This window comes from Salmo salar, chromosome 09 (assembly GCF_965601325.2).
Source record: "Salmo salar chromosome 09, fSalSal1, whole genome shotgun sequence".
Lineage (NCBI taxonomy): Eukaryota > Metazoa > Chordata > Actinopteri > Salmoniformes > Salmonidae > Salmo > Salmo salar.
In genome coordinates this window covers 41,290,065-41,306,341 of record NC_138299.1, presented here as the reverse complement: position 1 = coordinate 41,306,341, position 16,277 = coordinate 41,290,065, and the positions used below count along the sequence as shown (strand labels likewise).

Sequence of the window (16,277 nt, the reverse complement as noted above, 5' to 3'; positions counted from 1 at the left end):
ACACACAGACACAATCAGTCAGTCACACACAATCAGTCAGTCAGTCACACACACACAATTAGTCAGTCACACACACAATTAGTCAGTCACACACACACACAATCAGTCAGTCAGTCACACACACACACAATCAGTCAGTCAGTCACACACACAATCAGTCAGTCACAAACACACAATCAGTCAGTCAGTCAGTCACACACACACACAGTCAGTCAGTCAGTCACACACAGTCAGTCAGTCAGTTACACACAATCAGTCAGTCAGTCAGTCAGTCACACATACACAATCAGTCAGTCACACACACAATCAGTCAGTCACACACACAGTCAGTCAGTCACACACACAGTCAGTCAGTCACACACACACAGTCAGTCAGTCACACACACACAGTCAGTCAGTCACACACACACACAATCAGTCAGTCAGTCACACACACACAATCAGTCAGTCAGTCACACACACACAATCAATCAGTCAGTCACACACACACAATATCAGTCAGTCACACACACACAATCAGTCAGTCACACACACACAACAATCAGTCAGTCACACACACACACACAATCAGTCAGTCAGTCACACACACAATCAGTCAGTCAGTCACACACACACAGCAAGTCAGTCAGTCACACACAATCAGTCAGTCAGTCAGTCACACACAATCAGTCAGTCAGTCAGTCACACACAATCAGTCAGTCAGTCAGTCACACACACACTATCAGTCAGTCACACACACAATCAGTCAGTCACACATACACTATCAGTCAGTCACACACACAATCAGTCAGTCACACACACACACAATCAGTCAGTCACACACATACAATCAGTCAGTCACACACATACAATCAGTCAGTCACACACACACAATCAGTCAGTCACACACACACAATCAGTTACACACACACAATCAGTCAGTCAGTCAGTCACACACAATCAGTCAGTCAGTCACACACACACAGTCAGTCAGTCAGTCACACACAATCAGTCAGTCAGTCAGTCACACACAATCAGTCAGTCAGTCAGTCACACACAATCAGTCAGTCAGTCAGTCAGTCAGTCAGTCAGTCACACACACACTATCAGTCAGTCACACACACAATCAGTCAGTCACACATACACTATCAGTCAGTCACACACACAATCAGTCAGTCACACACACACACAATCAGTCAGTCACAAACACACAATCAGTCAGTCAGTCAGTCACACACACACACAGTCAGTCAGTCACACACACAGTCAGTCAGTCAGTTACACACAATCAGTCAGTCAGTCAGTCAGTCACACATACACAATCAGTCAGTCACACACACACACAATCAGTCAGTCACACACACAATCAGTCAGTCACACACACAGTCAGTCAGTCACACACACACAGTCAGTCAGTCACACACACACAGTCAGTCAGTCACACACACACACAATCAGTCAGTCAGTCACACACACACAATCAGTCAGTCAGTCACACACACACAATCAATCAGTCAGTCACACACACACACACATCAGTCACACACACACAATCAGTCAGTCACACACACACACACAATCAGTCAGTCACACACACAGACACAATCAGTCAGTCACACACACACACACACACAGACACACACACAATCAGTCAGTCACACACACAGACTCAGTCAGTCACACACACACAATCAGTCAGTCACACACACACAACATTAGTCAGTCACACACACACAATCAGTCAGTCAGTCAGTCACACACACACACAATCAGTCAGTCAGTCACACACACACAATCAGTCAGTCACACACACACAATCAGTCAGTCAGTCACACACACACACAATCAGTCAGTCACACACACAATCAGTCAGTCAGTCACACACACACAATCAGTCAGTCACACACACAATCAGTCAGTCAGTCAGTCAGTCAGTCACACACAATCAGTCAGTCAGTCAGTCAGTCACAGACACACACACACACACACACACACACACAGTCAGTCAGTCAGTCAGTCACACACAATCAGTCAGTCAGTCACACACACACAGTCAGTCAGTCAGTCACACACAATCAGTCAGTCAGTCAGTCACACACAATCAGTCAGTCAGTCAGTCACACACAATCAGTCAGTCAGTCAGTCACACACACACTATCAGTCAGTCACACACACACAATCAGTCAGTCACACACATACAATCAGTCAGTCACACACACAATCAGTCAGTCACACACACACACAATCAGTCAGTCACACACACACACAATCAGTCAGTCACACACACAATCAGTCAGTCAGTCACACACACAATCAGTCAGTCAGTCACACACACACACACACACAGTCAGTCAGTCAGTCGTCACACACAACAGTAGTCAGTCACACACACACAGTCAGTCAGTCAGTCACACACAATCAGTCAGTCAGTCAGTCACACACAATCAGTCAGTCAGTCAGTCACACACAATCAGTCAGTCAGTCAGTCACACACACACTATCAGTCAGTCACACACACACACAATCAGTCAGTCACACACATACAATCAGTCAGTCACACACATACAATCAGTCAGTCACACACACACACACAATCAGTCAGTCACACACACACAATCAGTCAGTCAGTCAGTCAGTCACACACAATCAGTCAGTCAGTCAGTCACACACAATCAGTCAGTCAGTCACACACAATCAGTCAGTCAGTCAGCAGTCACACACAATCAGTCAGTCAGTCAGTCACACACAATCAGTCAGTCAGTCAGTCACACACAATCAGTCAGTCAGTCAGTCACACACACACTATCAGTCAGTCACACACACACACAATCAGTCAGTCACACACATACAATCAGTCAGTCACACACATACAATCAGTCAGTCACACACACACATACAATCAGTCAGTCACACACACACAATCAGTCAGTCAGTCAGTCAGTCACACACAATCAGTCAGTCAGTCAGTCACACACAATCAGTCAGTCAGTCAGTCACACACAATCAGTCAGTCAGTCAGTCAGTCAGTCAGTCACACACACACTATCAGTCAGTCACACACACAATCAGTCAGTCACACATACACTATCAGTCAGTCACACACACAATCAGTCAGTCACACACATACAATCAGTCAGTCACACACATACAATCAGTCAGTCACACATACACAATCAGTCAGTCACACACACAATCAGTTACACACACACAATCAGTCAGTCAGTCTCACACACACACAATCAGTCAGTCAGTCAGTCACACACACACAATCAGTCAGTCACACACACAATCAGTCAGTCACACACACACAATCAGTCAGTCACACACACACAATTAGTCAGTCACACACACACAATCAATCAGTCAGTCACACACACACACACACACATCAATCAGTCAGTCACACACACACACACAATCAATCAGTCAGTCACAGACACACAATCAGTCAGTCACACACACACAATCAGTCAGTCACACACACAATCAGTCAGTCACACACACACACAATCAGTCAGTCACACACACACACAATCAGTCAGTCACACACACACAATCAGTCAGTCAGTCACACACACAATCAGTCAGTCACACACACACAATTAGTCAGTCACACACACAATCAGTCAGTCAGTCAGTCACACACACACAATCAATCAGTCAGTCACATACACACACACACAATCAGTCAGTCAGTCACACACACAATCAATCAGTCAGACACACACACAATCAGTCAGTCACACACACAATCAGTCAGTCAATCAGTAACACACAATCAGTCAGTCACACACACAATCAGTCAGTCACACACACACAACCAGTCAGTCAGTCACACACAATCAGTCAGTCAGTCAGTCACACACACACAATCAATCAGTCAGTCACATACACACACACACAATCAGTCAGTCAGTCACACACACAATCAGTCAGTCACACACACAATCAGTCAGTCACACACACAATCAGTCAGTCAATCAGTAAAACACAATCAGTCAGTCACACACACAATCAGTCAGTCACACACACAATCAGTCAGTCAGTCACACACAATCAGTCAGTCACACACACACAATCAGTCAGTCACACACACAATCAGTCAGTCAGTCACACACAATCAGTCAGTCACACACACACAATCAGTCAGTCACACACACAATCAGTCAGTCACACACACAGACACAATCAGTCAGTCACACACAATCAGTCAGTCAGTCACACACACACAATTAGTCAGTCACACACACACACAATCAGTCAGTCAGTCACACACACACACAATCAGTCAGTCAGTCACACACACACAATCAGTCAGTCAGTCAGTCACACACACACACAGTCAGTCAATCACACACACAGTCAGTCAGTCAGTTACACACAATCAGTCAGTCAGTCAGTCAGTCACACATACACAATCAGTCAGTCACACACACAATCAGTCAGTCACACACACAATCAGTCAGTCACACACACAGTCAGTCAGTCACACACACACAGTCAGTCAGTCACACACACACAGTCAGTCAGTCACACACACACACACAGTCAGTCAGTCACACACACAATCAGTCAGTCACACACACAGACACAATCAGTCAGTCACACACAATCAGTCAGTCAGTCACACACACACAATCAGTCAGTCACACACACAATCAGTCAGTCACACACACAGACACAATCAGTCAGTCACACACACACACACACACACACACACACAATCAGTCAGTCACACACACAGACACAATCAGTCAGTAACACACACACAATTAGTCAGTCACACACACACACAATTAGTCAGTCACACAGACACAATCAGTCAGTCAGTCAGTCAGTCAGTCAGTCACACACACACACACAATCAGTCAGTCAGTCACACACACACAATCAGTCAGTCACACACAATCAGTCAGTCAGTCACACACACAATCAGTCAGTCAGTCAGTCACACGCAATGAGTCAGTCAGTCACACACACACAGTCAGTCAGTCAGTCACACACAATCAGTCAGTCAGTCAGTCACACACAATCAGTCAGTCAGTCAGTCACACACAATCAGTCAGTCAGTCAGTCACACACACACTATCAGTCAGTCACACACACAATCAGTCAGTCACACATACACTATCAGTCAGTCACACACACACAATCAGTCAGTCACACACACACACAATCAGTCAGTCACACACATACAATCAGTCAGTCACACACATACAATCAGTCAGTCACACACACACAATCAGTCAGTCACACACACACAATCAGTTACACACACACAATCAGTCAGTCAGTCAGTCACACACAATCAGTCAGTCAGTCACACACACACAGTCAGTCAGTCAGTCACACACAATCAGTCAGTCAGTCAGTCACACACAATCAGTCAGTCAGTCAGTCAGTCAGTCACACACACACTATCAGTCAGTCACACACACAATCAGTCAGTCACACATACACTATCAGTCAGTCACACACACAATCAGTCAGTCACACACACACACAATCAGTCAGTCACACACATACAATCAGTCAGTCACACACATACAATCAGTCAGTCACACACACACAATCAGTCAGTCACACACAATCAGTCAGTCACACACAATCAGTTACACACACACAATCAGTCAGTCAGTCTCACACACACACAATCAGTCAGTCAGCCACACAATCAGTCAGTCACACACACAATCAGTCAGTCACACACACACAATTAGTCAGTCACACACACACAATTAGTCAGTCACACACACACAATCAATCAGTCAGTCACACACACACACACACAATCAATCAGTCAGTCACACACACACAATCAATCAGTCAGTCAGACACACACAAACAGTCAGTCACACACACAATCAGTCAGTCACACACACAATCAGTCACACACACACACACACAATCAGTCAGTCACACACACACAATCAGTCAGTCACACACACAGAATTAGTCAGTCACACACACACACACAATCAGTCAGTCACACACACAGACACAATCAGTCAGTCACACACACACACACACACACACACACACACACACACACACACACACACACACACACACACACACACACAATCAGTCAGTCACACACACAGACACAATCAGTCAGTAACACACACACAATTAGTCAGTCACACACACACACAATTAGTCAGTCACACAGACACAATCAGTCAGTCAGTCAGTCAGTCAGTCACACACACACACAATCAGTCAGTCAGTCACACACACACAATCAGTCAGTCACACACAATCAGTCAGTCAGTCACACACACAATCAGTCAGTCAGTCAGTCACACACACACACACAGTCAGTCAGTCAGTCACACACAATGAGTCAGTCAGTCACACACACACACAGTCAGTCAGTCAGTCACACACAATCAGTCAGTCAGTCAGTCACACACAATCAGTCAGTCAGTCAGTCACACACAATCAGTCAGTCAGTCAGTCAGTCACACACACACTATCAGTCAGTCACACACACAATCAGTCAGTCACACATACACTATCAGTCAGTCACACACACAATCAGTCAGTCACACACACACACAATCAGTCAGTCACACACATACAATCAGTCAGTCACACACATACAATCAGTCAGTCACACACACACAATCAGTCAGTCACACACACACAATCAGTTACACACACACAATCAGTCAGTCAGTCACACACAATCAGTCAGTCAGTCACACACACACAGTCAGTCAGTCAGTCACACACAATCAGTCAGTCAGTCAGTCACACACAATCAGTCAGTCAGTCAGTCACACACACACTATCAGTCAGTCACACACACAATCAGTCAGTCACACATACACTATCAGTCAGTCACACACACAATCAGTCAGTCACACACACACACAATCAGTCAGTCACACACATACAATCAGTCAGTCACACACATACAATCAGTCAGTCACACACACACAATCAGTCAGTCACACACACACAATCAGTTACACACACACAATCAGTCAGTCAGTCTCACACACACACAATCAGTCAGTCACACACACACAATCAGTTACACACACACAATCAGTCAGTCAGTCAGTCACACACAATCAGTCAGTCAGTCACACACACACAGTCAGTCAGTCAGTCACACACAATCAGTCAGTCAGTCAGTCACACACAATCAGTCAGTCAGTCAGTCACACACAATCAGTCAGTCAGTCAGTCAGTCAGTCACACACACACTATCAGTCAGTCACACACACAATCAGTCAGTCACACACACAATCAGTCAGTCACACACACACAATCAGTCAGTCACACACACACAATTAGTCAGTCACACACACACACAATTAGTCAGTCACACACACACAATTAGTCAGTCACACACACACAATCAATCAGTCAGTCACACACACACACACACACACAATCAATCAGTCAGTCACACACACACAATCAATCAGTCAGTCAGACACACACAAACAGTCAGTCACACACACAATCAGTCAGTCACACACACAATCAGTCAGTCACACACACACACAATCAGTCAGTCACACACACAATCAGTCAGTCACACACACACAATTAGTCAGTCACACACACACAATCAGTCAGTCAGTCAGTCAGTCACACACACACAATCAATCAGTCAGTCACACACACACACACAATCAGTCAGTCACACACACACAATTAGTCAGTCACACACACACAATCAGTCAGTCAGTCTCACACACAGACAATCAGTCAGTCAGTCAGTCAGTCACACACACAATCAGTCAGTCACACACACAATCAGTCAGTCACACACAGACACAATCAGTCAGTCACACACAGACACAATCAGTCAGTCACACACACACACACACAATCAGTCAGTCACACACACACACAATCAATTAGTTACACTCTCTCGCTCTCTCAAAATCTGAACACCCTATCTTGATATTGAACCCTCTGTTATTTACCTTTGACTTCTCCTCTATCTGTGGGCCCAGAGCTAGCAGTTCATCTTGCATGACAGTGACTAGAGATGTTGCCTCAGATAATATAGAGAGTCCGTTACTAAAGCGATCTCTGTGGGAAAAACAGATTATATACAGTCCATTTAATATTGCTCTCCGCTCAGCAAACATCATTTCCAAGAAAATAACAGTCACAACCAACAAATGAATCAATGAATAAATCAACCTCCAGCCTTTACCTGACATTATGGAGCTTAGACCCCTCTGAACGACACATCTTGGTGAAGGTGTCTATGTACTCGATGAAAGTGCTGGGGACTATGTAGTAGGGCCTTCTCATCTCCTGCAGGTACTGAGCAGCCATCTGGGTTGAGCTGTAGTGGATATCCACACACACTCTGGCTACCTTGTTCTGCAGGACCTGAAAGGTAGACAACAGGGGTTCCAGATTCTGGACCTAATCCTCATTCAATATGTACAATTAACCTTATTTTGTTTTTGGTTTATTTCATGTACACATTTGCAGATAGAAGTTTAATTGTAGTACACATACAAATAACGCTTGTGATTATTATCTGGTGAATGGGGAACTACTGTACCTGTCCGAGCCAGTCAAAGTCGTCAGAGTTGATGTAGGTGCTGCTGGCTACCTGCAGCAGAGCGTCTTTAGACCACTCACAGTACCAGTCTATGTTACAACAGGAGAGCAGGGCCGGGTGGGCCCAACAGTACTGTCTCAGACGCATCCCAGCAGGGCTCAGGGCCAGGACGATGTGTAGTCTCTGATGAACTTGCTAAAGAAGAAGAAGAAGTCAAATGCTTCTTCTCAAACCATGGCATAAATCAACAAATCTACAGCGAATATTATACCGTACTGTACCTCTATGAAATAAGAGTACATCTCCTCTCTATTTTCACCGATAGAGCTCTCCATGGTTGACTTGAGATCCACAGTGATTGAATCAATCTCATCGTTGTCAAACAGGCCAGGGACATCTCCATATTTCAGAATGCAGTTCAGATCCTCAAGGACTGACTCCTTTGAACAAAACAGAGAAGATGTCACAGGTGATCAATAGAATGGACTACTTTTACTAATGATACCGATCTAGGGACCAGGCTAGCTAATGATAGTACGTAACATCTGAACCAGGCTAGCTAACGATAGTACGTAACATCTGAACCAGGCTAGCTAACGATAGTACGTAACATCTGAACCAGGCTAGCTAATGATAGTACGTAACATCTGAACCAGGCTAGCTAATGATAGTACGTAACATCTGAACCAGGCTAGCTAATGATAGTACGTAACATCTGAACCAGGCTAGCTAATGATAGTACGTAACATCTGAACCAGGCTAGCTAATGATAGTACGTAACATCTGAACCAGGCTAGCTAATGATAGTACGTAACATCTGAACCAGGCTAGCTAATGATAGTACGTAACATCTGAACCAGGCTAGCTAATGATAGTACGTAACATCTGAACCAGGCTAGCTAATGATAGTACGTAACATCTGAACCAGGCTAGCTAACGATAGTACGTAACATCTGAACCAGGCTAGCTAATGATAGTACGTAACATCTGAACCAGGCTAGCTAGCGATAGTACATAACATCTGAACCAGGCTAGCTAATGATAGTACGTAACATCTGAACCAGGCTAGCTAATGATAGTACATAACATCTGAACCAGGCTAGCTAATAATAGCACATCTGAACCAGGCTAGCTAACGATAGTACGTAACAGATATGGACCAGGCTAGCTAATCTTCCTACTGTCTTTCACACTTTAAACTGACCTTGACGATGTCTGAGTCAGTGATGAGCAGCACAGTGTTTTTACGGTGGATCCCGGCCTGTCTGAACACCCTCTTCAAGTCATCTCTGAAGTCTGAGTAGCTGCAGTTCCGGCAGACAGACAGCCTGTAGAGATGGCTTCCAGACACATGACAGGCCAGAGTCACACACTCCTCCTTCCCTGTGCCATCCAGTCCAATCTACACAGAGGGAATAAAGTGGTCAGTCATTATCAGTAATCAATCAATCAATCATTCAATCAATGAATCAATCAATCAAATAGCAGGAAGGAGCCATGAATGTGTAATAGTGATGCAATAGCCATTGGGAACCTGAACAACATATTATTGAGCTATATGGTTTATCCTTCAGTTAGTATAGTATTGTTCAATTAAAACAGTTCTAATTCAAGTGAACAGGAGCGCTACAACGATAACTACACAAAGAGTGGAGAACAAGAGAGGTTTTTTTCCCTTTCCCTCTGACGATAAAAAATTGACGACCAATCAAAAACAGGTTATATTAAATCGTTGTTGTTTGTAGGTGTGCTAGGCTGCTCGGAGAGAAGAGACGGCAGAGGGCAAGGTAAGCTTGCCTGAATAACTGGGCATGTGTGAGCATATTGGTGGCCACATTAATTACATGTACATTGAAGTGTTATTTGCAAACACACCCTGACGAACGAACACACGAACACACCTGAAGCGGTGAAAGGTCTGTGTTGTCACTATAACAACGAACACACCCTGAATCACCGAATGGTCTGTATTGTCACTATGACAACGAACACACCCTGAATCACCGAATGGTCTGTGTTGTCACTATGACAACGAATACACGTTATTACTAGGCCTACAGCTGCCACAGGATGTCTTGATCAGTTGACTGACAGGTGTACTGCAGAACGATAAACGGTCCGTTTACAGTTATTTCTAATTTATCGTTACAGTTACCGTCCACACTCTAAAAGAGAGCATACAGGGAAAGTGTCTCAGTGACATCAGAGGTCTAAAAGGTGTGTCCAGGACAGGTACCAGCATCATGTGTGCTCCCTTCAATCTGAAAACCCGGGCGGCTCTAGTGATGTGTTCCACTGCCTCCCTGAAAAACACCATGGGGAACTACACACACACACACACACACACACACACACACACACACACACACACACACACACACACACACACACACACACACACACACGCATCAGATTTACAAAATACATTTGTTATTATCATGCAGATATTAATCTTATCGAGATTGCGCATTGGTAGTTTACTGTACTGTAAAGAAGTAGTCAAATCAAATCAAATTGTATTGGTAACATACACGTGTTTAGCAGATGTTATTGTGGGTGAGTCAGTGTGGCTAAGGTGAACTGTACCTGAGAGGCTTTCCTTCCATGTCTAGTGTGACACTCCTCCAGCACAGCCTGGATCTTCTTAAAATCTGGCAGGTGCTTATAGATCCTAGAAGCAGTTGGGATGCTCATATCCAGGAAGTCTCCGAATGCTATGGGTTCTCTCATCAGCTCCTCTGGTGGCCAGGACACCTTAACAGTCATGCACAAAGAAGTTACAAGAAAAAGTAACTGGAAAGTCATTATACACTCAGTGGCCAGTTTATTAGGTACACTACCCCGTTCATGGTTCGCTCCTACAGACATTGAGTCACGTGACTGTGGCTTGCTATATAAAGCAGGCAGACAGGCATTGAGGCATTCAGTTACTATTCAACTGAACGTTAGAATGGGCAAACTTAGTGACCTAAGCGACTTAGAGCATGGTGTGATCGTTGGTGCCAGACGCGCCAGTTCCAGTATCTCAGAAACGGCCTGCATCCTGGGCTGTCACGCACGACAGTGTCTAGGGTTTACAGAGAACGGTGCGACAAACAAAATACATCCAGTCAGCGGCAGTCCTGTGGGTGAAAACAGCTCGTTGATGAGAGGTCGAAGGAGAACGGCAAGAATGGTGCAAGCTAACAGGCTGGCCACAAACAGACAAATAACGTCTCAGTACAACGGTGGTGTGCAGAACGGAATCTCAGAACGTACAACTCGTCGGTCCTTGTTACCGATGGGCTATTGCAGCAGACGACCAGACTGGGTTCCACTCCTATCTGCTAAAAACAAGAAGAAGCAGCTCCAGTGGGCACGCCATTACCAACACTGAACAATTGAGGAGTGGAAAAACATTCCCCGGTCTGACGAATCCCAGTTCCTATTGCGTCATGCTGATAGCAAAGTCCGGATTTGGCTTAAGCAGCATGAGACCATGGACTCATCCTGCCTGGACTCAACGGTACAAGCTGGTGGTGGTGGTGTAATGGTGTGGGGAATGTTTTCCTGACACACGTTAGGTCCCTTGATACCAATTGAGCAACGTTTCCATGCCCCTGGAGGCAAAGGGTGGTCTGACCCAATTTCGTGGTATCCAATTGGTAGTTACAGTCTTGTCCCATCGCTGCAACTCCCCTGCGGACTCGGGAAAGACAAAGGTCGAGAGCCATGCGTCCTCCGAAACACGACCCTGCCAAGCCACACTGCTTCTTGACACACTGCTCGCTTAACCCGGAAGCCAGCCACACCCATGTGTCGGAGGAAACACAGTACAACTGGTGACCGAAGTCAGCGTGCATGTGCCCGGCCCGCCACAAGGAGTCGCTAGAGCGCGATGGGACAAGAACATCCCAGCCGGCTAAACCCTCCCCTAACCCGGACGACGCTGGGCCAATTGTGCGCTGCATCATGGGTCTCCAGGTCGCGGCCGGCTGCGACACAGCCTGGGATCGAACCCGGGTCTATAGTGACGCCTCAAGCACTGCGATGCAGTGCCTTAAGACTGCTGCGCCATTCGGGAGGCTACTTTCAACACATAGGAATTTGGTTGTCTCACCTAGCTATCTGAAGATGAATGCACTAACTTTAAGTCGCTCTGGGAAAGAGCGTCTGCAAACTGTCCCCAAATAAAACCTTTTATAAGTGCAACACAGGAATCAAAATGTGCATAAGCTTGGCATAAATGGATTACAGTAGAAGAAAAGAGACCTCATTCTGAATGGCCTGAAGTGCGTCTGCAGTACACATTTCAGCAGTTGAGTTACTGTGTACACGTGAGACCTCTCTTGACACGTTGGCTACCAGTACCTTGAAGTAACTGTGGAGCTCGTTGGACAGTATCTGAAAGAACAGTTCTCTGTCCTGCTCGTTGACCAGGCGGTCGTGGAACACTCTGGAGGTCTCGTGGGAAAACAGGTAGGCTGCAGCCTCCTCTGAGTTTAGCTCAGAGTCGCTGGCCTGCATCAGGCCCTGGACCACCTATAGAGAGATTACCAATGAGTTCAGGTGAGAGTGGCTGGTCTGCATCAGGCCCTGAACCACCTATAGAGAGATTACCAATGAGTTCAGCTGAGAGTCGCTGGTCTGCATCAGGCCCTGGACCACCTATAGAGAGATTACCAATGAGTTCAGCTGAGAGTCGCTGGTCTGCATCAGGCCTTGGACCACCTATAGAGAGATTACCAATGAGTTCAGCTGAGAGTCGCTGGTCTGCATCAGGCCTTGGACCAGCTATAGAGAGATTACCAATGAGTTCAGCTGAGAGTCGCTGGTCTGTATCAGGCCTTGGACCAGCTATAGAGAGATTACCAATGAGTTCATCTGAGAGTCGCTGGTCTGCATCAGGCCTTGGACCAGCTATAGAGAGATTACCAATGAGTTCAGCTGAGAGTCGCTGGTCTGCATCAGGCCTTGGACCAGCTATAGAGAGATTACCAATGAGTTCATCTGAGAGTCGCTGGTCTGCATCAGGCCTTGGACCAGCTATAGAGAGATTACCAATGCATATCAGCTAGTCAAGCGCCTCTCTCCATACCTAAGCTAATCACAGTGTTTAAGAGGATCAGTTTGAGTAAGGCGAGGTGCAGAATCACTCATGTTGATCACATAATGAGTAGTTAGGTGCAGTGCAAGGTGACTTGTAGATCAGTGATTCTGTGCAGTCTGACTGTAATGTAGACAATCTTAAACACACACAATAGTAAAAGACAGTGGAAGAAGAGAAACCAATGAGAATGTGTGTGTCTTACCTTGGACAGGTCTCGGAGGTTAAATGTGTAGTGGTATTTGGCTGGAGTGGGCATCATACGTTGACACATCTCAATGTAGACAGCGATGGAGGCAGACACCAAGGCCTCTCTGCATTTACGCACCTCCTTGGAGAAATCTCTGATACCAAAGAACTTCCCGAGTTGGACCTGGTTGATATACCAGACAGAAAGCATTGGTTTCAGGTACTTCCCTAATTTGATATTACATAGCGACACAGCTGCCACTTACACAAACAGTAGGCTTAGTATAGGATGTACTGCAGCTAATCCACTAAAGACTGAGTGGCAATGACCTGGAAGATGTGTTGCATGGTGTTGCTAGAGGGGTGTGGCAGCAGCAGGACAGAGAAGTGTCTGAGAAGACGGGGGCTGAGGTTCTGACGGCCCCCACCCGGAGGGGCACAGGCTGCACACAGAGTCACATCCTGGATGCTCTGTAGAAACAGATATTTAAACATCATTGTTACAGTATATATTCATTATTAAGAGAGACCTGGGGGCTTTCGAGTGGCGCAGCGGTCTAAGGCACTGCATCGCAGTGTTGAGGCTTCACTGCAGCCTGGGGTTTGATCCCAGGCTGAGTCAAAGCCGGCCGTGACCGGGAGTCCCATAGGGCGGTGCACAATTGGCTCAGCGTCGTCCGGGTTAGGGGAGGGTTTGGCCGGGGGGCTTTTCTTGGCTCATCGCACTCTAGCGACTCCTTGTGGCAGGCCGGGTGCCTGCAGGCTGACTTCAGTCATCAGTTGACTTCAGTCGTCAGTGTTTCCTCCAATACATTGGTGTGGCTGGCTAGCAGGTTAAGCGAGTAGGTGTTAAGAAACAGCGCGGCTTGGTGGGTCTTGTTTCGGAGGACGCATGGCTCGACCTTCGCCTCTCCCAAGCCCGTTGCGGAGCTGCAGCGATGAGACATGATTGGATCGCAATTGGGTATCACAAAATTGGGGGGAAAAGGAGGACAAATTACAAAATAATTATTTTTTTTAAATTAAAGAAAATAAACAATTAAAGAGCTGGCATAAAAGTAATAGAAAGCACAAGAACACAGTTCTGTATAGAGACTAGGCCTATTCATCACATCTGATGTCAAACGAGGAAGAAAATAAGCCTCCCAGGAATTCCAACGGGTTCTGTTTTACATAGCTATGATTTGCATCACACATCACAGGGAAATGGTAGACACGAACTCTAATAACACCATGGTTATTGTACTGTACCTTCCAGGTGAGAGTCTTGGCATCGAATACTCCCTGGAGCTCGATGAACTGGCGAATCAACTCCATGGAAGGCTGGGCGCCATAACTATCAAGTGTTGGCATGTTCAAATCATCTACAAACACCAAGACCTGAGGAGAGAAACATAGAACATCAAAGCTGATTATGCATCTATCTTTAGTGTATTTTAAATCCATTAGAGTACTTTGAGCATCCAAAACTTAAAATGTTTATTATCAGACATGTTTATGTAATGACATTTTACTCACCGACTTATTTTTGGGTGCACCAAGGTTATTTTTGCCTTTCTTGACGAGGTTTTGTAACATGTGTGCCTGTATGTAGGCAGTGGTTGTACGAGCAGTGCACTGGAGGGTACAGGTCAGGATTCCTGAGGATTCTGAGGTATGGCTGGGACTACGCATCCTGCGCAACACTCCAAACGGCATGCTGCTTAACAAGCCACCTGGAAAAGACCAACTTTTTAGTTGTAAATATTTATGGTTTTAATTATTATGACAACAATAAATTGTTCACATTAAAGAAAAAAGCATTTTCTCAGGAGAAGGGTAATAGGAGAACATGTGGCTTTTAGTCAGACTACTAACTTTACTCACTAGATAAGCTCACTACTACTGACGACTACTAGATAGTCCTGACTAAACCTTACTTAATGAATCATCGCCTGTAGACTTATCTGCATCTCCCCCAAACACAGCTGTCAGCAGGTTAACATCCTCCAACAGGCTGGAGAAAAGATACAGTACATTAGGTTGCTCATTCGTATCAGTCTCTCAGCCTCTCTGGGCCTTTCTTACACAATAATACTGAAGCTCACTGTCTTTCTCAACATAATGTATTTTTTACAAGATCAACAAAAGAGAATCGTTTTTTACGTTAGCTTTACCTGGCTGTCTTGGCTTGGTTGTGTAGAAAGACTTGTCCCAGTATAGTCCCTTGATTCACCATTTCTCCTCCGTCTTCCTGTAGTTTCTTTAGAATACTTTGGATGAGAATGGTTTTTCCAACTCCAGAATCCCCTAATAGTCAAAACAAACCTCATTCATTCCAGAATCCCCTAATAGTCAAAACAAACATCATTAACTTCAAAATCCCCTAATAGTCAAAACAAACCTAATTAACTCCAGAATCCCTTAATAGTCAAAACAAACCTCATTAACTCCAGAATCCCCTAATAGTCAAAACAAACCTCATTAACTCCAAAATCC

General features: G+C 45.4%; 1 protein-coding gene across 1 annotated transcript in view; it reads right to left on the bottom strand.

Moving 5' to 3' along the window:
- Window positions 1-16,277, bottom strand: part of LOC106611348 (dynein axonemal heavy chain 6) — a 96,445-nt gene that overhangs the window by 49,320 nt on the left and 30,848 nt on the right. The window contains 14 exon segments of the mRNA XM_082955491.1: window positions 7,929-8,037; window positions 8,165-8,346; window positions 8,525-8,719; window positions 8,806-8,964; window positions 9,729-9,926; window positions 10,761-10,847; window positions 11,111-11,278; window positions 12,875-13,045; window positions 13,816-13,983; window positions 14,130-14,270; window positions 15,051-15,179; window positions 15,318-15,514; window positions 15,719-15,795; window positions 15,956-16,088. Coding sequence (XP_082811617.1) covers window positions 7,929-8,037; window positions 8,165-8,346; window positions 8,525-8,719; window positions 8,806-8,964; window positions 9,729-9,926; window positions 10,761-10,847; window positions 11,111-11,278; window positions 12,875-13,045; window positions 13,816-13,983; window positions 14,130-14,270; window positions 15,051-15,179; window positions 15,318-15,514; window positions 15,719-15,795; window positions 15,956-16,088 — 2,114 coding nt within the window.